This window comes from Chrysochloris asiatica, unplaced genomic scaffold (genome assembly GCF_000296735.1).
Source record: "Chrysochloris asiatica unplaced genomic scaffold, ChrAsi1.0 scaffold00034, whole genome shotgun sequence".
Taxonomy (NCBI): Eukaryota; Metazoa; Chordata; class Mammalia; order Afrosoricida; family Chrysochloridae; genus Chrysochloris; species Chrysochloris asiatica.
Window position 1 is genome coordinate 19,814,205 of NW_006408552.1, and position 23,171 is coordinate 19,837,375.

A 23,171-nucleotide genomic window follows, 5' to 3' on the forward strand; every position below is an offset into this window, starting at 1 on the left:
AAATCTCTGTGCATCTTGTGGTCAATCTTCCCCTGAATCTAGGAGCATCACGGTACAGGGGCCTCAGGTCCACAGGACACACTGCCTTCTCAGCTCTTCTTTCTTGGTGGTCGTAGGTCCCTCTAAACTCTGCATTTCTGTTTAATCTCTTTATATCTCAAAAGAGACTGACTGAAGATTCAACCCAATCCTGTAGATTGCATCTGACCTCATTAACATCATGGTGGTGGTGGTGACTGTGTGCCACCAAGTCGGTTCTGACTCCCAGTGACCCCGTATAGGGTTTCCAAGGCTGTACATTTATATGGGATCAGAAAGCCTCATCTTTTTCTCCCATGGAGCAAATTGGTAGATTTAAACTACTGACCCTGTAGTTAGCAACCCAGCTTGTAGTCCACTACACTACCAGAGCTCCTTCATTAATATCACAGAAGTGAGGATTTACAACACATAGAATAACAACATCAGATCAGGGAGGATCACATAAGATGGCATCATCAGGGCGATTATATCAGATTAGATCTCACCATGGGGGAATACTGCATCCTGTTATCCAGTAAGCATCCAGGCCCAGTCAAATGGACGCAAAACCGTAACTATCACAGACATCATCTTGGTAAAGTAGAGGATCGCTGTAAGCATGAAGGAGATTGATTGGCATAGTGGTCACTACAGTGGATGCAAGCATACCAGTGGGCATGACGGTGGCATGGGACTGGTCAATGTTGCATTCTGTTGTCACTATGAAGTCACCATGATGTAGAACTGTCTTGAAGGGATGTAGTAACATAACAGCTTCTCGCCAGTGACAGCTGGAACCCTTTCTTAGCTTCAGGAGGAGAGAGTTTGTGAAGAACTCAGCCATCACTCATTTCACCTTGGAGCAGGCAGGGTCTGGTCCAAGAGACCTTTCCCCTTATCTTTAATGTCTTAAGAAGTGTCCCAGGTAGCACAAACAGTTAAGGACTCTACTACTACTTGAAAGGTGGGCTGTTCAAATCTACCCAGAAGTGCTTTAGAAAACAGAACTGGTGATCTGTTTGTGAAAGGTCACAGAGCACTCGGCACATGTGGAGTCACCATGACTTGGAATCAACTCAACAGCAACTGAGCACACTGATGTCTTGGGACCCTACAAGTCCTGTCAGACATCTTGAGTGTTTGCTCTTTGTTTCCCTTCGATGAATGCACTAGCTGCTCAGTGAGCCCCACTTCCCTGTGGCCTTCTGAGGAATAAGAGTGGGATTCTAGGCTGCAAGTGAAACTGGGAAATTGTGATGATGCAATTTGGTGCCGCCAAGGTCTTCTTTCTCCTCATAAATGTGTAACAAGCATCACTTCAGAGAAAGAGAGACGGAACATCATTGAACTTGGCACAGCCCCTGGTGGCATAGGTACCCCGCGGCTGGGATAGGCATAATCCCACTTCAGGCCATGAATATACCATGGACCACCAGAAAAACAAAAACAAACCTGTCTTAGAAGAAGTATAGCCAGGATGCTCATTGGAAGCACGAACGGCAAGATTTCCTCTCTAGTACTCTGGGCATTTGATCAGGAGGGACCAGTACCTGAAGAAGAACATTGTACTTGGTAAAGTGGAGTGTAGTGAAGAGGAGATGAACTGACGCAGTATGACAACAATGGAGTCAAACAGAGCAGCAGCTGCGAGGATGGTGCAGGACTGGGCAGTGTTGAGTTCTGTTTTGCATGAGGTTGCTAAGAGTTAAAAACTGATTTAACAGCAACAAGAAGTCTCAGCCAGGTGTGCTTCCTCTGCTCTTGGTTTGCTCCCACACTCTCGCTCTCTCTTACTCTCTCTCTTCCCGTGTGTCCTGCATTTGCAGCTGCCCGCTGGGAAGGAATTTCTGGGGCACTGTCCTGCATTTATGATGAAATGTTGAAATCACCTTTAAGCAGAAAAGCGGATGTTAAAAGAGGGATTCCCTGCAGCCTGAGCTCATGATGGTGGTTTTAGCTTTTTGATTGGGACAGACCATTATCTCTAGGACCCTGAGGTCCCAAGGAGTCAGGATTTAAAAAAAAAAAGTCCCCAAATGCTTTTGTGTTTCATGGATGGTCTCGGGAACCATACAAAATAGCTGAGTAAAAAAAACATCTTCCCCCCCACCGCTTCTTCTAAGAGTTCTTATCAAAGATTTATGTGGTTCAAGGGTCAAGGTGTTGCAAATATTGATTTTCAGAATAACATAGTTCTAGAGCTCTGGTAGCGTAGTGGTTACGAATCGGGCTGCGAACCGCAAGGTCCGCAGTTCGAAACTACCAGCTGCACCGCGGGAGAAAGATGAGGCGGTCTGCTCCCGTAAAGATTTACAGCCTCGGAAACCCTGTTCAGGGTTGCTTTGGGTCAAAATCGACTCGACGGCACTTAACAACAACAACAACAGTGTAATAAACCACTACCCATCTGCTTGTGTGTCGTTGTGGTGGTGACTTGTGTGTGGCTGTGCTGCTGGAAGCTATGCCACCGGTATTTCAAATCCCAGCAGGACCACCCATGCTGGACAGGTTCTAGTGGAACGTCCAGCTTTAGGCAGATTAGGAAGAAAGGCTTGGATTTCTACTTCTGAAAACCAGCCCATGAAAACCCTTTACATCACAACAGAGCAGCGTCTGCCTCTGGCTTTGGACACATCACCAGAAGGGATCCATCACTGAAGGAGAACATCATGTCTGGTGAAGTAGAGGGCCGGTGAGGGCAAGGGAGATCTTCCATGAGATGGATTGTCATAGTGACTGTGACCATGGACCATGCTAGTATAATGAGGACCACGGAGGACCAGGCAACGTTTCATTCTGTTCTGCATGGATTTGCCACAAGTCTGATCCAACAACGGAAAACAAAACAGAACACTCTTCTCTTTTAATATGTGGGAGCACACATCCTGACACATTCTGAGGCTTAAAACCAGGCAGTAGCTGCTCTCCTACTAGGGTACCCCAGGAAACAGCGTGTGTTCACAGATCTGTCTCCCTACAGAGCTCCTCTACAGAAACCACAGCTTTGCCTGAGGGTTACACAAATCATCTCACCGCGATTGTTCACTGACTCACACTGGTGCTGTCTGGGAACACCACCAGCTCTAAGTGACCAACCAGCTTCCGTTAGGATCGACCTTGTTTAGGGACGGCTGTATCCTTTCACAATACCCTCTGACTCTCCTGTAGTACCACAGCATCGTCAGGAGTGCCCCAGGAGAGACAGCCCCTCCTAACCTAGGTCTTTTTATTTTTAGCAGCTGGCCTACATATGCAGCATCGGAGTAAGTCTGGGCCAGAGAAGAATGAGTTCATCAGGCTACGATTCTTTCCTTATAGAAGGAGCACATTATTATTTTGTTCCTTTGTGAGGGTTAGGGAAAGGAAGGCGGGAGACGTTGAATTTGCATGCTTTTAGAGACAAACTTAGCTCTGGAATTAAGTATTTTGACTGAAACAATGCGGCTATACTAGGTCTCAATATTGTACCGTAAATGCAATTCTGTATTCTTGAAACAGCCCTCTGGTGGACGGTATTTCTTTGGGGGGAACCAGTGATTGCTTCAACCACTTTGAATGATTTTAAACCTCTTTGTCATCATGGTGCTCAGCTGTAGCTCCATTGGCTGTAAAAATACATGCGGCAGGCACACAGAAAACTGTGCAGTTCTGTTCTTTAGAAGACGCCAAAAGTATTTTCATACAAAGTTAACCTGGACTCCATTTTCAAAGCTTATTATTTATTTATTTGAAGCCAATTGCAATTGTAGACTAGCACCTGGTCTGAACGCCTTGCCGTTCTGCTGAAGATGGAGTGTTAACCATAAGGATGTGGGTCCAATTTAATTAAAACAAACAAACATCCAGACCCCCCTACTATAGAGATTTGGGAAACCCCAACCCCCCACTCCTGAGCCTCTTCATACTCATCATGACCCTGTAGAACAGAGTAGGGTTCCCAAGACTGTAAATCTGTATGAAAGCAGACGACTCCCCTTTCTTCCTCAGAGTGGCACGTGGATTTGAACCACTGACCTTTTAGCAAGACTTACCCCACTCACCACCAGAGATCCTTTTACTACCTTTGCTCCTCTATGTCTGTTCATTCTTCCACCTCAGAGAAACCCATCTTTGTAAGCTTTATGAGGAAGCAACCAAGCCCCTGACCTGATGGTTGGGGGTAAGGGTTCCACTTGGGGTGACGTTCTTCTTGCTCTGGGCCCTTTTCAGAGTCCTTGGAGAAGTGGGAGCGGCTGACAGTGGCCGACGCCTTGGAACCCGTGCAGTTTGAAGATGGAGAGAAGATTGTGGTCCAGGGGGAACCTGGGGACGACTTCTACATCATCACTGAGGTGAGCCCCGTCCATGCCACATGCCGAGCCGGCAGCTTTGTACAGGAGTGGCATGCGATGCCGAATTCTGTGCCCACTTGGGGAGGTTGTGGTGCTAGGTTGGTTTAGCCCCACACTAGTCCAGGTGCTTTTACAAAGTAGCGTGTTTTCCCGCTAACATTGCGCTCGTATGAATGATGAGAGCACTCATATAGCACACACATGTATATAACACATGGTAATGATGGGATTGTATAAAAATGTTCAGACATAGTGTGTCCACATGTACACTTTGAACATCTCATGATGCTTCCAGAAGTGAGTCTCAACCTCATTCACCTTCATTCAATGGTATGAAAATGTTACTTTTGGTCATATTTATCTAGAAGTCATGGGTAGAGTTTGGACCACCTCAGTCATCGGGAAACAAACAAACAAAACAGGGTGTTTGCTTTTGGTCACTTTGGGACCAGGCCTGAGAAAGGTGGAGCTCTTCATAACCAGTCTGTACCCTAATATGTCATACAGGAGACAGGTGGGGGGCCAGGTAGAAGATTGCTCTCAGGGTTGACATAGTCCGAGCACCCCAATATGTTGTGCAGGAGATGGGTGGAGGGCTGGGTGAAAGACTGCTTCTCAGGGCTGGTATGGTCTGAGCATGGTACTCGAAGCAAACCCAATTCCGGGGAGTTTCTTTTGACTCATAGTGGGCCTGTAGGAATGGTCCCATGGGGATGCCGTGGCTGTCAATCTTTACAGAAGCAGACTGCCTCATCTTCCTGCAAGGAGCAGCTGCTAGGTTCAAACCACCTTCGACAAGGTTTCTGAGGCTACTGTAAATCTCTACAGAAGCAGATTGCTTCATCTTTCTCCTATGGACCAGCTGGTAGATTTGAACCACCAGTCTTTTGGTTAGCAGTTCCATGCTTGACCCATTGTGCAACCAGGGTTTCAGCTCAAGATAAGAAGTTTAACTTAGATATGCTGGCATTTTCTCTCCTCTCTCTCCTCTCCCCCGAGAGGGCAGTTGGCTCTCTGACATCTGGGACCTGCCGGGGCCATGACTTGTGGTGACCAAGGCTGATCACATCCTTGGCCTTAAGCAGCTGGCTGTCGTGAGAGGAAGACATTTGGGAGTGACTGATGGTTGGGGTGTCTGCCCCTGCATGGGATGAGATGGGGACAATGTGTTACCTCAGAGCCTTGGCCCTGAATCCTACTTTGGGATGGAGCAAGCCCCACTCTCAGCCCAGGAACAAATTCTCGAACTACCTGGACTGTGTGGACACACCTCCCCCAATTCTACAGAGTCAAAAATACCTATCTACATGTTGGCTTATGTTCCCCTTTTCTTGTCCCTGGGGCAAGCAGTTTTTTTTTTTTTCCTGCAGGCTCTTTCTAGAACTTTCTTTCTGTTGGATTTTTGTGGTTGAAGGGAGAGGACACTCGAGTATTGCAGTTTGCCTGGCGAAGAAAACTGTCATTTCCACATGAAGCTCATGTCCCTAGAGGGTCATCGTGTGGCCAGAGGGAATACAACCCCCCTCCCCCTGACATGGGATATTAGGAAGGAAAGGAGAGGAACTGAGAAGAGGGCCCATCCTGGTGACGTTGTTCAGCATGACCCAAGGTCAAGGTCTTTGGTTCCGAGGAGTGGGCCTCTGACCATGCACAGATGTGTGGTTGACGTAAAGCACTGAGTGCCCCATTGGGGTCTATCATCAAGCCTGTCTGTCTCCCTGCTGCCCCCCCCAACAGGGGAGGGGGAGAACTTCACTTACCTTCCTAGAGAGATAGGAGAGGGGTCTTGAGCCCCTTCCAGCTTAGCATCTCTGAAGAGAGGAGGCTCTCGGAGAATAAGAATGTGTGTTGATGAATGAATGAGGGAGTGAGAGTGAATATGTGAATGAATGAATGAGTGAGTGTGTGATAGTATGTGAGTGAGTGCATGAATGAATGAGTGAGCATGAGCGAGGGTGAGTGCATGAATGAATGTAAGCATATGTGAATTAATGAATGGGTGAGTGAGTGAGTGAATGTAAGTGAATCAATGTGTGTGAGTAAATGGATGAGTTAGTAACTGAGTGAATGAATGGATGAGTGAGAGAATGAATGGATGAATGAGTGAATGAATGAGTGATTGAGTAAGTGTGAGTGAATGAGTGAAGTAATGAATGAATGAGTGAGCGAATGAATGAAGGCATAAGGTAATGATGACAGTTGTATTCAGCAACTGCACACACGATTCTAAACTTCTACGGCAGTGTTACCTGGTGTTAGGTTAGTTAAGGCAGGAAACTCAACACCAATTTACTTTTTATAAAAGGGGGTACAGCAATCCTACAGGCAGTGAAGTCGGGAAGAGGGTCCACTTAGCACGTGTAGTTCCCCTCAGCCCCCAGCCTCTAGAGGCTTGAGCTCTTCTCCAAAGCCGGAGGACACCTTGTTCAGGCCCAGGAGCTAAGGCAAAGCCTTCGTCATGGCTACTTGAGGCCAAAGTGCTAGTTTAACTGAGGATACTTCTGAGGCTTGTGTTTGAGAATGTCAAGGGGTTGGCTGTACCACGAGGCTTGCGTTTTTATCTCGTTAAATTCTCTTGTGACTGGAAAGGACGCTCTGGGAGTCTGCCTACATGGTTATCTGAAGGACATTTCAGCAGAAAGTTATTTGCACTCCATGATTCCAGCTAAAGCTGCCACTGGAAAAAGGAGGAGCGCAGAGCCAAATGCCCCCTACTCCTGGAAGAGGGCCATGAGGAGGCTCTCCTGAAAACAGTGCTGCATGCATTGATCCAGAACGGAATTCAGGCTGGCGGGTTTCTACTTTTCCCTGCTGTACACCCCCTCATGCCCAGTGATAGCTCTCTGTCTGTTGTCACTAGCTAATGTCCAGTCAGCCCCTGACTAATGGCACCCGGTGCGAATGCTGTCCGGTCATGTGCCACCCCTGTGATTGACTGCTGTCTCCCATAGGGTTTCCACTGACTGGTCTTCAGAAGTAGACCATCAGGCCTCTCTTCCTAGTCTGTCGTTGCCTAGAAGCTCTGCGGGAATCTGTTCAGTGTCACACAAGCCTCCACTTGAGGTACATTAGCTGGGAATTGAATCCTGGTTTCTCCAGTGAAAGAGAATTCTACCGCCGAATCACCAATGTCCCAGTGATTGATGTATATATAAATCGACTCTGACTATGGCGCTTTGTGTGTGTCAGAGTAGATCGGTGCTTCACAGGGTTCTCAGTGGCTGATTTTTCATAAATAGAATCCACTTATGGTGCGCCTGTGTGTGTCAGAGTAGACCTATGCTCCACAGAGTTTTCAGTGGGTGATTTTTAATAAGTAGATTCGGCTCATTGTGCCTCCGTGTGTGTCAGAGTAGGACTGTGCTCCACAGGGTTTTCATTGTGGTGTTTTTCATAAGTAGACACCACTCAAGACACCCCCATCTGTGTCAGAGTAGAACTGACATGGGGTGCTCCATGGAGTTTTCAGTGGATGATGTTTCCTAAGTAGATTCCACTCATGGTACCCCCATGTGCGTCAGAGTAGAGCTGTGCTCCACAGGGTTTTTAGTGGATGATGTTTCTTAAGTAGATTCCATTCATGGTACCCCTGTGTGCGTCAGAGTAGACTGTGGGAGAAAAGTGAGGCGCTCTGCTTCAGTAAAGATTTACAGTCTTGGAACTCCTAGGGAACAGTTGTCCTCTGTCCTCCAGGGTCACTATGAGTATGAATGGCATATCAAAGATGGCACATTCTTTTATTTTTTTGAGGAGTGTCATTTTATTAACCACTTTCTCACTTTACTCTTTGCTTGTTGTTCAAAGATGGCAAATTTTTGACTGCCTTGAGAAGTGATATCTAACTCTTCTCCCCTGGGTTTCCCTCCCCTAGTCCGTCAGTTGGAGCCCTGGTGGCGCAGTGGTTATGTGTTTGAGCGCTAGTCTGAAGGTCAGTGGTTTGAACCCTCTAGCCACTTTGCAAGAGAACGATATGGCCGTGTGCTTCCAGCCAGGTGACATAGCCGTGGAAACACAATGGGGCAGTTCTGCTTTGCCCATTGGACTTGCTCTAAGTCAGAACTGGCTCAACAGCAATGAGTTTGGTTTGGGTGTTTGTCCCTGAGGTTAGTGCTTAGCTTAGCTGCTAACCAAAAGGTGTTCTGTTAGAATCCACCCAGATGCCTTGAAAGAAAGACCTGATGATCAAAACCCTGTGGAGCATAGTTCTTCCTTGATGCACTGGTCTCCATGAATCAGAGTTGACCGGATTGGCAGCCGTTGTTTTTTTAGGGAAGGGGGACTGGCCATCGGAACTTGCCCGACCAGTAGAATGTGCCAGAAATGGCCTTGTGGGACTCCCAAATCTAAATCATATGGAGACTTGCAGCTTCCACATGACATTTTGGGAACTTGTTACTTGAGAGGCTCTTTCTTGGAACCCATATGTCCTGGCAGAGTATCTAGTAGTGAGGTCCCGATAGCAACCACTGGCTATGTGAGTGCACCATCTTGGATAGCTAGCCCAGCTGAGTCTTCAGATGATAGCAGCAAGAAGCTTCCAACTGAGCCAGCCAACCTCCAGAACCATAAGAGATAATGGCACATTGTTGTTTCAACCACTAATGTTTCGGTGGGCCCTGGTATGGTACAGTAGGATAAGCACTGGACTGCTGACCACAAGGTTGGCAGTTCAAATCCATCAGCTGCTCCACAGGAAAAAGATTTACGTCTTCAGAAACCATAAGAAGCAGTTCTACTCTGTTCCGTGGGGTCACTGTGTGTCAGAATTGACTTGGTAGGAAGTGGCTGTTTTATTATCAGCATCTTAATAAATACGATCTTTATTGATCTTTTAAGGTTGGCATAAGAATGATAACATCAGCAAATTACACATGCAACATTGTATGTTGTGCATGTTACTAATGATACGATGTACAAAACCCCCCACAAACCCTTCATAGCATGGCTCACTGTAACTCAAATAAGTAAGTCAGGAATTGCATGCACTGGCTTAAAAGGGAAGTACTTTTTGTTGTTATGAATTTCACGTTCAGGTCAGGAAACTGGTGCTTACAGGTGAATTCAGTTCATAGAAGAGTTCAAAGTGACTTGTTGTCATGGATTTTAAATATTTGAATTCATTGCCAGCATTTAAAAATTAGGAAGCTTCACATTAAAAGTTTACATTGTTCCCTTTTCTTCAATGGTTTCATCAGCTGGACCTGCCTCATGGTCTGGCTGAGCTTAGCCAGCTAGAGCTGGGGCAGCTGCTCTTTGAGACATTAAATGACTCCCCAGTACCCACAGACCACACCTGGCCCTCTTGTGTCGCTGTGGTCTCTGCAGCCATTTGTAGGCATTGAGTTTGCAGGCTGTGTCCATGGTAATGAGTCACTCAGGCGAAATGCAGACAATTCTGGTTCTTCTCTGGGGACCAAGGTTCCCTCCCAGATAGACCATGAAACATTAAAATGCACATGAAAGGCAGCACAGAGCCACCTCTCAGAGCAGCAGGGAGAGCCTGCCACAGTCTCCCACCCAGTTAGTTAATTGTGATAAAGGGGGCTTGCTGTAGGGTAGGTGTTTTTCGAACCCCCACTCCCTTCCAGTCTTGATTTATGTGACCACATGCCTGTAAGGGAGTCTCTGCTCTCACTCCTCTCGACAGCGGGAGTGGATGCAGAGATGTCTGGCTGTCTGCCCAAGGACACACGAAGCCGCGTATTGGCTGGGTGTGCATGGAACTCGAGGCATCTCCAACTTTGCTCACTTACAGCCCCTTGTTGTCAACAGCGGCATTGTTTCTTGCATTTCAAACCTGTCCTTTCTGACTAGCTGTGGAGATTCGAGTCCATTGAGGATTCATTGGCTGTGGGTGCTACTATAGCTCTAGTGTTTGTTGAAAGCTGTGTTATGGGCAGTTCTGCATGGTCATCTTCGAGAGGCTACCTGGTGTCAATGCCAAATCTTTCCTCCAGAGAAGGGTCACCTAGAGGCCAAATGCAGTGGGTGGTCTCGCCTCTTTCTCAGTGTCCCCAATGCCTCCTGCCCCAAAATATGGCCAGAAAAGGCTCCTCAGAGAGTGACCCGTCATGGTGAGAATCTCTAGTGTGGGGAGATTTCAGCCTTATGGTATGAATGTTCTCCAGCGTGGGGGCCGGGGTGGCAGTAACAGAGCCAGAGCCAGAGCAGGGCCAGGGGAAATTCACTGTGACCACTATTGTATGTACCTCTGGGGTGTCACCACACCCTCTAGCAAAATACAGTTTTCACAACAGTTGTAAAATGCATCTGAAGTGGTCTCCCTGGCAACTTGGGTCATATACCTTCTCTTCTGTGATCAACCACATTTGCAAGTCATGCTGGCTCATGAGAACTGGAGACTTGGGAGGGACCCACTCACACAGCCACAGCAGACAAGCCACAAGTAGCAGTGGAGCTCCCAAAGTTGTTCTTGGGTTTGTGGCACTAGAGACTTTTGCAGTTGAAATCTCTCCAGGGCTCTTGGGCTAATGGTGAATGATGGTCCTGGCTTCTGGCCAACAGAGAGGCCAGGTCTGTAGGTCTTAGAGACTCACGTCACCTGGAGAATTAGTTGGACAGTAGATGGCCCAGCAGACTCAGTGCTGGCCCTGCACAGTCCCGTTGCCCAAGGATGCATCCTTGGTCAGATGCTGTGGAGGACATATCGGGGAGATGGTTTGGGCGCCTCGTTGTGTTAATAAGAGGAACGGATGAGAAGAGTGTGTCTGACAGGGGAATGAAGTAAGGCAGTGGCCTTGAAAAAAGTCAAAGAAAAAGCCTTTGCAACATCTACTGGAACACATACTGTATTCTCCACCTGTACAAGCTACCTGTTGTTAGGTGCCATTGAGTCAGTTCCCACGCATGTATGACAGAACAAAATCCTTCCTGGTTCTACACTTCCCTTAGAATCGTTGGTATGTTTGAGCCCACTGTGTTGGTATGTTGCTGCCACTGTGTCAATCCGTCTCATTGGGGGTCTTCCCCTTTTTTGCTGACCCTCCACTTACCAAACATGGTACCCGTCTTTGGGGACTGGTCCCTCCTGATACTATGTTCAAAGTATGAGAGGTAAATTCTTGCCAACCTGGCTTCTAAGGAGCATTCTGATTGTACTTCTTCCAACACAGATTTATTTATTCTCCTGGCATTCCATGGTGTTTTCAATATTCTTCTCCAACACTACAACTCAAATGCATCGATTTTTCTTTGGTCTTCCCTATTCATTGTCCAACCTTCACAGGCAAATGAGGCAGTCGAAAATACACTATGGCTTGGGTCAGGTGCACCTTAGTCCTCAAAGTGACATCTTTGCTCTCTAGCACTTTAAAAAGGTCTTTTTGCTTGCTGCTTTTCCATTTTCCTCACTGATTACAACAGGGCCACTGGGCACATCTCAGCCTGTTTGCTGTCTGGTCTGAGACAGGAATCTGGGGATGAGCAGGAGTGGCCGCATGCACTGGGCTCCAGCCTGCAGGGCACAAGGGATAGGGGTGTCCTTTGTTATTTCCCATGAAGTAAAAGTGGCGAAGATGTGCCTGGCCTCCTGGACCAAGCCCCTCCCTGCCCTCTCCCAGGGCCCCTCTTACCCTCAGCGTGTGTGACATATGCAACAGTGCTGACCATATCTGCTTAATTATGACCTTGTTTCTTTGGGGTGATTTCTAAAACAAACCATTTGGTCACAGATAAACTCCTCCTTGAGATGCTGTTCCCCCAGGAGCTGGTGCACGCCCACCATCAGCCATGTCCCCTCCCACCTCTCAGCCTGGATGCTGCCTCACAGGTGTGCATAACCGCCCTGCAGATAGATGCTCAGCGAGGCATTCACACCTGCTGGCCTCTGGGCGTCTCTCCCTCCCAGGAGGGGGCCTCTCCTCATCTTGGCAGCTCTAGGTGTTCCCGCCAGCTGTTCCGGTCCCTGGTTCCCAGCGCTCCTGGGAAATGTCCTTGGCAGACTAAAGTTGACCATGCCTCTCACCAGTCTGCCAACTGTAAAGTTGAGAGCCAGCGGGAGGAGACAGACAACTCTAGTGGTGGTATGGGCTGTGGGGCCTGAGATGCTGCTTTTGGGTGTCCCCACCTGCTCGAAGTGGGGGGAAAGGGGGGACCTTGTTCTCTCTCTCTCTTGGCTGCTATGAAAGACCAGTGCTCCTGTAAATTGGGACACAGTCCTGGGGAACTGGGGAGAGGATGGGCAGGCATTGGTTGTCATGGCCGGATGTTGGGGCCTGGGCGCAGGCTGCCCAGCTGTTACCCAGCCTCCTGGGCATTGACGTCTCCAGGAAAACCTGCAGAAGGGGGATTTGGGCAGCGACTGGGGCGGAGGGGCTAGGGTCCCAGAGGTGGCTCGGGTTCCTCTGGCTGCATTCCTCCTCACACATGGCCCCGCCTTCCAGCCCACTTGAATTTCCTCCTCCCTGGGAACCTCTACCGAGGGCTGGGACCAGCTGGATCCCTGAGAGCTGGCTGCCCATAAAATCGAGGCAGGTTCCCATCATCCGGAGGGTAAAATTCCCCAACCAGTCCCCAGTTCCCACACCACTGCCTCTCACAGGGCTTGGATGACGTTGCCTTGGAAACGCTGGATTGGATTTATCTCCTCTCTTCGAAAATTAGCATCGTGAATGTCCACAATGTTGAAGTAATTGCAAAACAACGTGTTTCTGAGCCGCTGTTCCTCCTGGGAACTCTTTGCTTCCCTTGATGGTAGTTGCTGCTGTTCTGCGCACCCCAGAGATCTGTTAATAGGGCAGAGGGGTGGTAGAAGGTTCAACATTCACATACCACCGATGGGGATTTCTAGGAAGGAAGACAGTAAAGAACATAACTGAGACACCCCCAGTGCATATACCTACTATGAGCCCAGCACAGTGCTGGTCACTGGGGCTGGGTATAAAAACACTGCTGGGGGGGGGGGCGCTAGAGTTTCACATTCTCATGGAATCCAGACTTTCTGGCTCCTTTGAGGCTAGGTGAGCCCCCAAAATGATTGCCCTGAGATAATCTTTAATCCTGAAACTAAAATTATCCCTTGATGTCTTCTGAAACCCAAACAGCAGTTTAGCTTCATTAATAAAGAATGCCTGCCATGGTCATTGGACTTTTTTATGATCTATCTATATGGGGTCAAATTGACAACAGGAACTCCAATGATGAGAAAGGAACCTTAATGCACAGTGAGTTTACGTTAGTGAGAAGGAAGGTAATGGTTAAAGAATGTGAACAGTGTCATGAAATTGTACATGTAGAAAGTGTCCAACTGGTGTGTGTGCTGCTGCACATGTTCTCAACAACAACAAAACACAAAACAAATTATTAAAAAAAAAATACTACTGGATGGAGGTGAGCCCTCACATTGTATTCCCATATTGAAATAGTTTTTCAATTTCTTTTACTATTTTTATCGTTGTCCTTTTGGTCCCAATGTGTCTCTCTTTTTGGATTGTGTGTCCTCCCTGAGGGCCCTTTTACTGACATTCCTGGAGGCTGGGTCCTCCTGTCCTGGCACACTTGGGTTTTCCTGGGCCTGAAGCTGGGAGAGCCCTCTAGGATGCCCAGAGCGGGGCTGTGTGGAACCTGTTGGTTGGGAGGTACAGCAACTGGTCTCCACTGTAGTGTTTATTGTTCTCTGTACCTCGTGCAGGTGCCTTCTCATGACTGATGGTGAGTCACAGGCCAGTGCTGACTGAGAGAGGAGGATGGTTAGTTTACTGATGCCCGCAGATCCCTAACCCAAAGGCCCAAACCCTAGTCCCAACTTCAACCCCAGCCCTGACCCTAACACAACCCTAATCCTAACCCGAATCTCTAATCCCAGCTCCAGCCCTAAACTTAACACAACACTAACCCTAACTCTAATACAACACAAAACCTAACCTAGCCCTATCCCAGACTTCTGGTGTGGTGCTGTAGGATCAGTGCTGGACTGCGAACCACAAGGTCAGCTCCTTGGCAGTCCTATACAGAGTTACTATGAGTTGGAACCAACTTGATGGCACTTAATGACAACAACCATATCTTAGTCCTATCCCTAACCTTAGCTCTACTCCTATCCCTAACCTAATCTTAACCCTAACCCCAATCATAACATAACTCTATCCCTAATTCGATCCCTGGAGTCCTGATGTGGCACTGTATGGTAAACACTGGACTGCTAATTGCAAGGTGGGTGCTTCAAACTCAACCAGCTGCTCCTTGGAAACTCTATACAGGGTCAATATGAATTGGAACTGACTCAACTCAACAGCATTTAACAATAAGAATCCTATCTCTAATCTTAACCTTGACCCTACTGGATCCCCAACCTTATTACTAATCCTATCCCTAACCCTAATCTTAACTCTAACCCCAATCATAACCCCAACCCTCATACAATCCTAACCCTAACCTAACACTATCATAACCCTATCCTTAATCCCAATCCTGTCCCTTTCTCTAACCCCAGCTCCAGGCTCAGACCCCAACTCTGTCCTAGCCCCTCAGACCTCTCCACAGGTGCTCAGAACAGGCTGGTGACCTCCCCAGGGGCTCCCTACCACAGGCTTCGCCCTGGACTGTGTCCTCAGCATGCAGCACAGCAGTTGGTCCATGTTGGCTGGAGTTCCTCCTGAACAGGAATGTTGGGGCTCCTAGGATGTCTGAGTGTACCCCAGTCTATCTGTCCATTGATGCTTATGGTCAGACCCCCAGCCCAGACCTGGGCATCTCTGACAAGTTTGACTGTCTCAGGTGGGACTCTGACCCTTGGGGTCCAGGAGGGTATGTGCTCCCTCCTGAACCCCAAAGGTAAAGCTCCCCAGGGCCTTTGCATGGTATACCTTGGCTTCCCTTTCCCAATCAGGATCACCTGGAGTAGCAGGCAGCTCTGGGGCCAGCAGAGAGTCTCCCAGCCACGCTTGGTATCCAGAGGAGAGGCGCCATATTGTTTTGAGGGTTGATCAGCTGATTTCTCAAATGGAGATGGCAAAACACCTCCTACTTTGTCTTTAAACAAAGCACATTTTCACGTGAATCGAGGTGTGTTCACAAGCATACCAAGTAGTCTGTGAAGCCAGCAGCTGTAGAGGCCAGTGTGCTGGGGGCTGAGTAGATCTGTCCTGTAAACCAGGACTCTGCACTGAGGGCCTTTAAAAAACAGAACCCAAAACAAATAAAAAGTAACTATTTGATTTAAACGTTGCTGGTTGAGAGCAGTGACAGAGTAATGTCTCAGGAAACAGTGACTAATACCCCATCCCAAAGATGACACCCTAGAAAACCCTATAGGACAATTCTACTGTCACGGACTAAACAGCCCCCACCGGCAACAACTGTTTGTGTGTATTCTTCTAATTAGTGCTTTTGCTTTGATATTTTTCTTTCTTTCTTGTTGTTGCTGTGAATGTCAGAAGCATTATAAAAACTTTTTCCCTACCCCCCAAAGAGCTAAAAAAATATCATCTTCCCCATCCCACCCCGCACTCCCCAAAGAGGCCAAACAAAACAGCCCAACTGTGTGTCCCGTTCCCAGACGTTCCCAGATCCTCTTTCCCTCTCGGACCTTCTCATAGCCCCACGGCAGGCGTTCCCAGACGGACAGATGTGGAATGTGGCTCTAGATTCCAAGGCCTTGGATTATCCTGGTTGAAAGTTCTGGCACCGTGTGGAGACGGTGGCTCACGAGATGGATGTTTTGGCCCTGGGAATCCTGACAGATGTGTGGGTCTGAACCAATCAATCTGTGGTGGTGCCAAACCACCCCACCAGCCGTCCACCAACCAGGACAGGGCTTGCTCACCAGCGGTGACAGATGGCTTGTGTGTTTCCACAGCGTGGGGAGGAAAGGCCCTCGGCTCTCCCTTCCCAGGCATGTGACTTGATTGTGATGGGCTCCAGGTAGTGAACAATGGGTCCAGGGAGGAAATTGGCCTCCTGTGTTCTAAATTTGGTGGCAAATGCTTCTCTGGTTTAGTCTTGTGCTTGCTGCTTCCCCTTTCCGGATTGTCTGTTTGATGAGACTCACAGACACTCCTGATATGGGAGGCTTCCTGAGGAGCCACTGTCCTTGTGAGCAGGGCAGGAGGTCACTAGAACTTGAGCTAGACAAGATGGGAGAGGGCTGACCAAAGGGAGGTCTGACAGAGGGGCTCTGGGCAGCTTAAGGGACCTTGCAGTCACTTGTGAGGGTCCTAATCTAGGATTAGGTGGGGAGCCCAGACAGCTGACTCCTGATCAGCAGCTACTTTGTAAGACATGCAGAGTGGTGGGAGGCAAGACTTCATTAAGGTTTCAGTTGGTCTAGTTCTTGTTTATTGTGGTGTTGGGGATGATGGCTATGATGGGAATGATGAGAATGGTGAGCGTCATGGTGGTGGTGATGGTGTTGACAGTGGAGTTCCTGTTGTTTAGTGTTGTCAGGTAGGTTCTGACTCATAGCAACCGTATGTACAACAATCGAAACACAACCCTGTCCTGCACCATCCTCACAATGTCCATTACTGCTGCCACTGTTTCAATCCATCTCTATGGGGGCGTTCCTCCTTTTTATTGACCCTCTTCTTTTCCAAGCATGATGTCCTTCTTCAGGGACTGGTCTCTCCTGACAGTATGTCCAAAGTCTGAGAGATGAAGTCTCGCCATTCTCACTTCTAAGGAGCATTCTGGCTTTCAACACAGATTAGTGTGTTCTTCTGGCAGTCCATGGGACTTTCAGTATTCTTCTGTTGTTGTTGTTGTTGTTGTTAGGTGCCATAGAGTCAGAACCAACTCATAGCGACCTTGTGCACAGCAGAACGAAACAATGTTCAATCCTGGACCAACCTCACTACTGTTGCCACACTTGAGTCCATCGATGCTGCCACCTGGCCAATCCATCTCGTTGGAGGTCTTCCTCTTTTTCTCTGACCCTCCATTTTACCAAGCATGATATCTTTCTCTAGCGACTGTTCTCTCCTGACAGTATTCTTCTATACCTCCATAATTCAAATGCGTTGATTCTATGGTCTTCCTTATGCATTGTCCAACTTTCACATGCAGATGAGGCAATTAATTGAAAATACCTTATATATGCTTGGGTCAGGCACACCTTAGTCCTCAAAGTGACATTTTTTGCTCTTAAACACTTTAAAGTGGTTTTTTGTAGCAGATTTGCCTAAACAATATGTCTTTTGCTTTCTTGACTGCTACTTTCATGAGCACTGATTGTGGATCCATGCAAAATGAAGTCTTTGTCACTTCAATCTTTTCTCTATTCATCATGATGCTAATTATAGGTCCAGTGGTAAGGATTTTGTTTTATTTACCTTGAGGTGCAATCCATCCTGGAGGCTGTGGTCTTTGACCTCCATCAGTATTTTAAGTCTTCTTTGCTTTTAGTAAGCAAGATTTGCCATCTACATATCACAGGTTGTTGATGAGTCTTCATCCAATCCTGATGCCATGTTCTTCTTCATGTAATTCAGCTTCTCAGATTATTTGCTCAGCACACAGATTAAATAAATATGTGAAAGAATACAACCCTGGAACACACCTTTCCTGATTTTAAACCATTCGTATCCCCTTGTTGTTTGAACAGCTGTCTTTTGGTCTGTATACAGGTTCCTCATGAGCATAATTAAGTGTTATCCGTAGTTTGTCATGATCCACACAGTAGAATGCCTTTGCATAGTTAATAAAGCACAGGTAGTCATCTTTCTGATACTCTGCTTTCAGCCAAGATCCTTTGGATATTATCAGTGATATCCCTCACTTCCTGTTCTCTTCTGAATCTGGCTTGAATTTCTGGCAGCTCCTGTTGATGTATGCTGTAATTGTTTTTTAATTATCTTCTGCAAAATATTACTTGCATATGATACTAACAATTGTTAGATAATCCCCACATTTAATTGGGTCACTTCTCTTTGGAATGGGCACAGGTATAGATCTCTTCCTATATGTTAGCCAGGTAGCTGTCTTCCAAATTTCTTGGTATAGATGAGTAAGCACTCATCAGTGTGTTGAAACATTTCAATTTGTATTCCGTCAATTTCTGGTGCCTTGTTTTTTGCCAATGCCTTCAGTACCATCAGTTCTTGATTACATGGTATTTCTTGAAATGACCGAACATCAACCAATCCTTTTTGGTACAATGACTCTATGTATTCCTTCCATCTTCATTTGATGTTTCCAGTATCATTCAATATTGTGCCCATAGAATCTTTCTATATTACAACCCAAGGATTGGGTTTTTTTCTTCAGTTCTTTCAGCTTGAGAGATGCTGAGCATGTTCTTACCTTTTGGCTTTCTACCTCCAGGTCTTTGCACATTTCATTATAACATTTAACTTTGTCGTCTTGAGCTACCCCTTGAAATTTTCTGTGTAGCTCTTTTACTTCATCTCTTTCACTTCTCTATGCTCAAGAGCAAGTTTCAGGGTGTCTTCAGATGTCCACTTTGGTCTTTACTTTTTTGTTGTTTTTTAAAATAAACTTTTGCTTTCTTCCTGTATCATGTTCTTGATGTCATCCCGTAATATGTCTGGTCTTCAGTCACTAGTGTTTAATGCATCCAATCTGTTCTTGAGATGGTCTCTAAATTTAGGTGTGATATATTCAAGGCCATATTTTGACTTTCCTCGACTTGTTTGAATTTTCTTCAGCTTCAGCCTGAACTTTCATGTGAGCACAGTCTGTCATTGGCCTTGTTTTGGCTGATGATGTTGAGCTTTTCCACCATCTCTACACACCAATGTAGTCCGTTTGATGAGTATATATCCCAATTGTTGAGGTCCCTGTGTGTAGTAGCATTTTATGTTGTTGAAAAAAGCCATTTGCAATGAATAAAGTCATTGGGCTTGCAAAATTCTATCATGCAGTCTACAGTATCTACAGACCATATTTTCCAATTATGGATCCTTCCTCTTTGTTTTCAACTTTGACATTCCAAACACCAGTAATGATCAATGCATCTCTCTCTCTCTCTTTTTTTTAACTAAAGTGGATTTATTTTTAACTAAGACTTTATCTTGAGGATATGACTGAACTTTGTCACCGCAACCCACCCCATCTATCTTGTAAAAGGGTTAATACGGTGAAATGATATAAAATACATATGAGCATTTTGAAGGATTGGAACCAGCATTAACTGACAACAACTTTCTTCTAAGCCATCATAAAAATATTTAAGTAGAAAAGAAAAGAAAAAGGGGAAGTGGGAAACAATGGGGGTTTCAGATTGAATAAAATTCTCATATGTCATCTAATACATTCAATCCTGGCTAGAATGTAACAAAATGGAAACAGGACTACTAGAATACAAAACTCCCACTTCAGCACACTGTAACACCTGTGTTCCCAGCCCCCTAATGCTTTCAACTCAACTATTTCCCAGCCTGTTGAACCTACGGCGAAGGAGCACGTAGATCTTCCTTCTCCTGAATCCAATCTTTGTGATGAGGTTGGTATGTCTGGGTATTAGCTCGGTAAACAAGACAGCTGAGATCTGCCAGATTACCAATAAAATCAAACAACTGACTGATATCATATGTGATTGAGAGACTGATGGGATTCATTCTCTTCACATGTTCCTCATACATTTTACAAACAACTTCCATGCATTCATTCACAGATTCATAGTCAGCCTAAATTGTTCCTTCTGGCCTCTTGGTAGGCTGTACTAGCAAAACGGTGTGAGACATCGTGCTAAAGTCGTTTGCTGCAGCTGCTGCCAATACCACTGCTGCACACGAGCTACATGTTGATTGCATGTGTGATCTGTTTTAGACTGAAGAAGTTGATTGTTGCTAAGTGTCACTGAGTCCGTCCTAACTCATGTTGTTATTTGTCATTGTGTGCCATAAGGTCGATACTGACTCACAGCAACTTTAAGCACAGCAAAACGAAACACTGCCCAGTCCTGTGCCAACCTCACAATTGTTACTATGTCTGAACCCACTACTGCTGCCACTGTGCCATCTCATTAGGATCCTCCTCTTTTTCGCTGACCCTCCACTTTACCAAGCATGAGTTCCTTCTCCAGAGACTGGTCCCTCCTGATAATCTGTCTGAAGCATGAAAGACAAAGTCTGGCCATCGTGGTTTTTAAGAAGCATTCTGGCTGTAGTTTTTTCCAACACAGGTTTGTTGGTTCTTCTGGCAGTCCATGGTAATTTTAATATTCTCCTCCAACACCATAATTCAAAAGCATTGATTTTTCTATGGTCTTCCTTATTCATTGTCCAACTTTCACATGCATATGAGGCAATTGAAAATACCATGGCTTGTGTCAAATGTACCTTAGTCCTCAAACTGCCATCTATACTCTTCAACACTTTAAACGAGGTCTTGTGAGCAGATTTGCCTAATGCAATATGTCGTTTGATTTCTTGACTGCTGCTTCCATGAGTGTTGATGGTTGATCTGAGCAAAATGAAGTCTTTAACTTCAACCTTTTATGCATTTATAGTGATGTTATTTATTGATCCAGTTGTGAGAATTTTTGTTTTCTTTACATTGAGGTGCAGCCCATGCCATAGGCTGTGGTCTTTGATCTTCATCAGTTAATGTTTCAAGTTCTCATCACTTTCAGCAAGCAAGGTTCTATCATCTTCATATCTCAGGTTGTTAATGAGTCTTCCTCCAAATCCTGATGCCACTGACTATGCAAAGGCTTTTGATTCATATAATCCAGCTTCTCGGATTATTTGCTTAACATGCAGATTGACTAAATATGGTGAAAGAATACGACCCTGGTGCACAACTTTCCAGATTTTAAACCATTCAGTGTCCCCTTGTTCTAGCTGAACAACCGCCTCTTGATTTTTGTACAGGTTCCTCATTAGTAAAATTAAGTGTTCCAGAATACTCATTCTCTTCAATATTGTCCATACCTTGTTGTGATCCACACAATCCAAAGCCTTTGCATAGTCAGTAAAACATAGGTAAACATCTTTCTGGTATTCTCTGTTTTCAACCAAGATCCATCTGACATAAGTAATGATATCGCTTGTTCCATGTCCCGGTCTGAATCTGGCCTGAACCTCTGGCAGCTCCCTGTCAATGTACTGCTGCAGCTGTTTTTTGAATGATCTTTAGCACACTTTTACTTGCATGTGATATTAATGATATTGTCCAATGATTTCTACATTCTGTTGGGTCATTTCTCTTTGGAATGGGCACAACTATGGATCTCTTCCAATCGGTTGCCCAGGTAGCTGTCTACCAAATTTCTTGGCATAAATGAGTGAGTGCCTCCAGTGCTGCCTCAGTTTGTAGTCCATCTGACTCATAGCAACCGTGTATAATGGTTCCAAGGTGGGAATTCTTAGTGGAAACAGATCGCCTCATCTTTTTCCTGCAGAGAGGCTGATGGGTTCAAGCTGTCAACCTTGTGGTCCAATGTTTATCCTCTAGAGTCACTGCACTTGAAGAAGTTGTTGTTGTTGTTGTTGTTGTTGTTGTGAATTCTGCCACACCAGGAGTTGGTAGAATCCTTCAATTTCGTTATCACTGGCTTTAGTGGTTGGTGAGTAAATTTGAAAAATAATTATTAACTGGTCTTCCTTATAGGTGTATGGATGTTATCCTACCACAGACAGCATTTTACTTCAAGATAGATTTTGAAATATTCTTTTTGATGATGAATACAATGCCATTCCTCTTTAATTTGTTGTTCCAGGCATAGTCAACCATATGATTGTTAGATTCAAAATGGCCAGTACAAGTCAATTTCAACTCACTAATGCCTAGGAGTCTTGGTGTGGTGCTGTAGGACAATGCATTAGACCATGAGATCAGTTTGAACTGCAAGGTTGGTGGTTCTAACCCACCAGCAACTCCTTGGAAACCCTATACAGGGTCACTATGAGTCAGAACGAACTCGATGGCACTTAACAACAACACTACCTAGGTTATTGGTCTTTATGTGTTCCATTTCATTTTTGACAACTTCTAAGTTTCCTAGAAGGAGCTCTGGTAGCGTAGTGGTTACGAATCGGGCTGCGAACCTTAAGGTCAGCGGTTCGAAACTACCAGCTGCTCTGCGGGAAAAAGATGAGGCTTTCTACTCCCGTAAGGATTTACACCCTCGGAAACCCTGTACAGGGTCGCTATGGGTCGGAACTGACTCGACGGCACTTAACAACAACAAGTTTCCTAGATTCATACTTCATACATTCCAAGTTCAGATTTTTAATGGATATTTGCAGCTATTTCTTCTCATTTTTGAGTTGTCCCCCATCAGCAAATAAAGGTCCCAAAAGCTTAACTCCATCCATGTCATTAAGGTCAACTCTACTTTGAGGAGGCAACTCTTACCTGGTCGTGTTTTGATTGTCTTACAACCTGAAAGGCTTATCTTCTGGCACAATAAGTGACAGTGTTCTGATGCTATTCATAAGGTTTTCAGTGGCTAACCACTCAGAGGTGGTCTCCCTCTCCTTTCTAGTGTGTCTTAGTCTGGAAGCTCCCCTGACACCTGTTCACCATGGGTAATTTTACTGGAATTTAAAATACCAGTGGCATATCTTCCAGCATCACAGCAACACACAAGTCATCACAGTATGACAAACTGACAGATGAGTGGTGATGATAGAGGTTAAAATGATGATGGTGGTGATGGTGATGGTGATAATAGTACCACTGATGGTAAGAGTGATGATAATAGTGGTGATGATAGTAATGTTGGTGGTGAGAGTGATAGTGATGATAATGATGGCAACCACAATGACGATGGTGGTGAAGGTGATGATGGTGATGATGATAATGTTGTTGTCAGGTGCCATCGAGTCGGAACCGATTCATAGCGACCCCATGCACAGCAGAACGAAACAATGCTCGATCCTGGGCCAACCTCACCAC

General features: G+C 46.0%; 1 protein-coding gene and 1 pseudogene across 1 annotated transcript in view; one reads left to right on the forward strand and one right to left on the reverse strand.

Moving 5' to 3' along the window:
- Positions 1-23,171, forward strand: part of PRKAR1B (protein kinase, cAMP-dependent, regulatory, type I, beta) — a 167,785-nt gene that overhangs the window by 134,637 nt on the left and 9,977 nt on the right. Inside the window, exon 8 of the mRNA XM_006859802.1 lies at positions 4,231-4,352. Coding sequence (XP_006859864.1) covers positions 4,231-4,352 — 122 coding nt within the window. The remainder of the gene's footprint in view (positions 1-4,230; positions 4,353-23,171) is intronic.
- Positions 19,690-20,011, reverse strand: LOC102834269 (annotated as a pseudogene).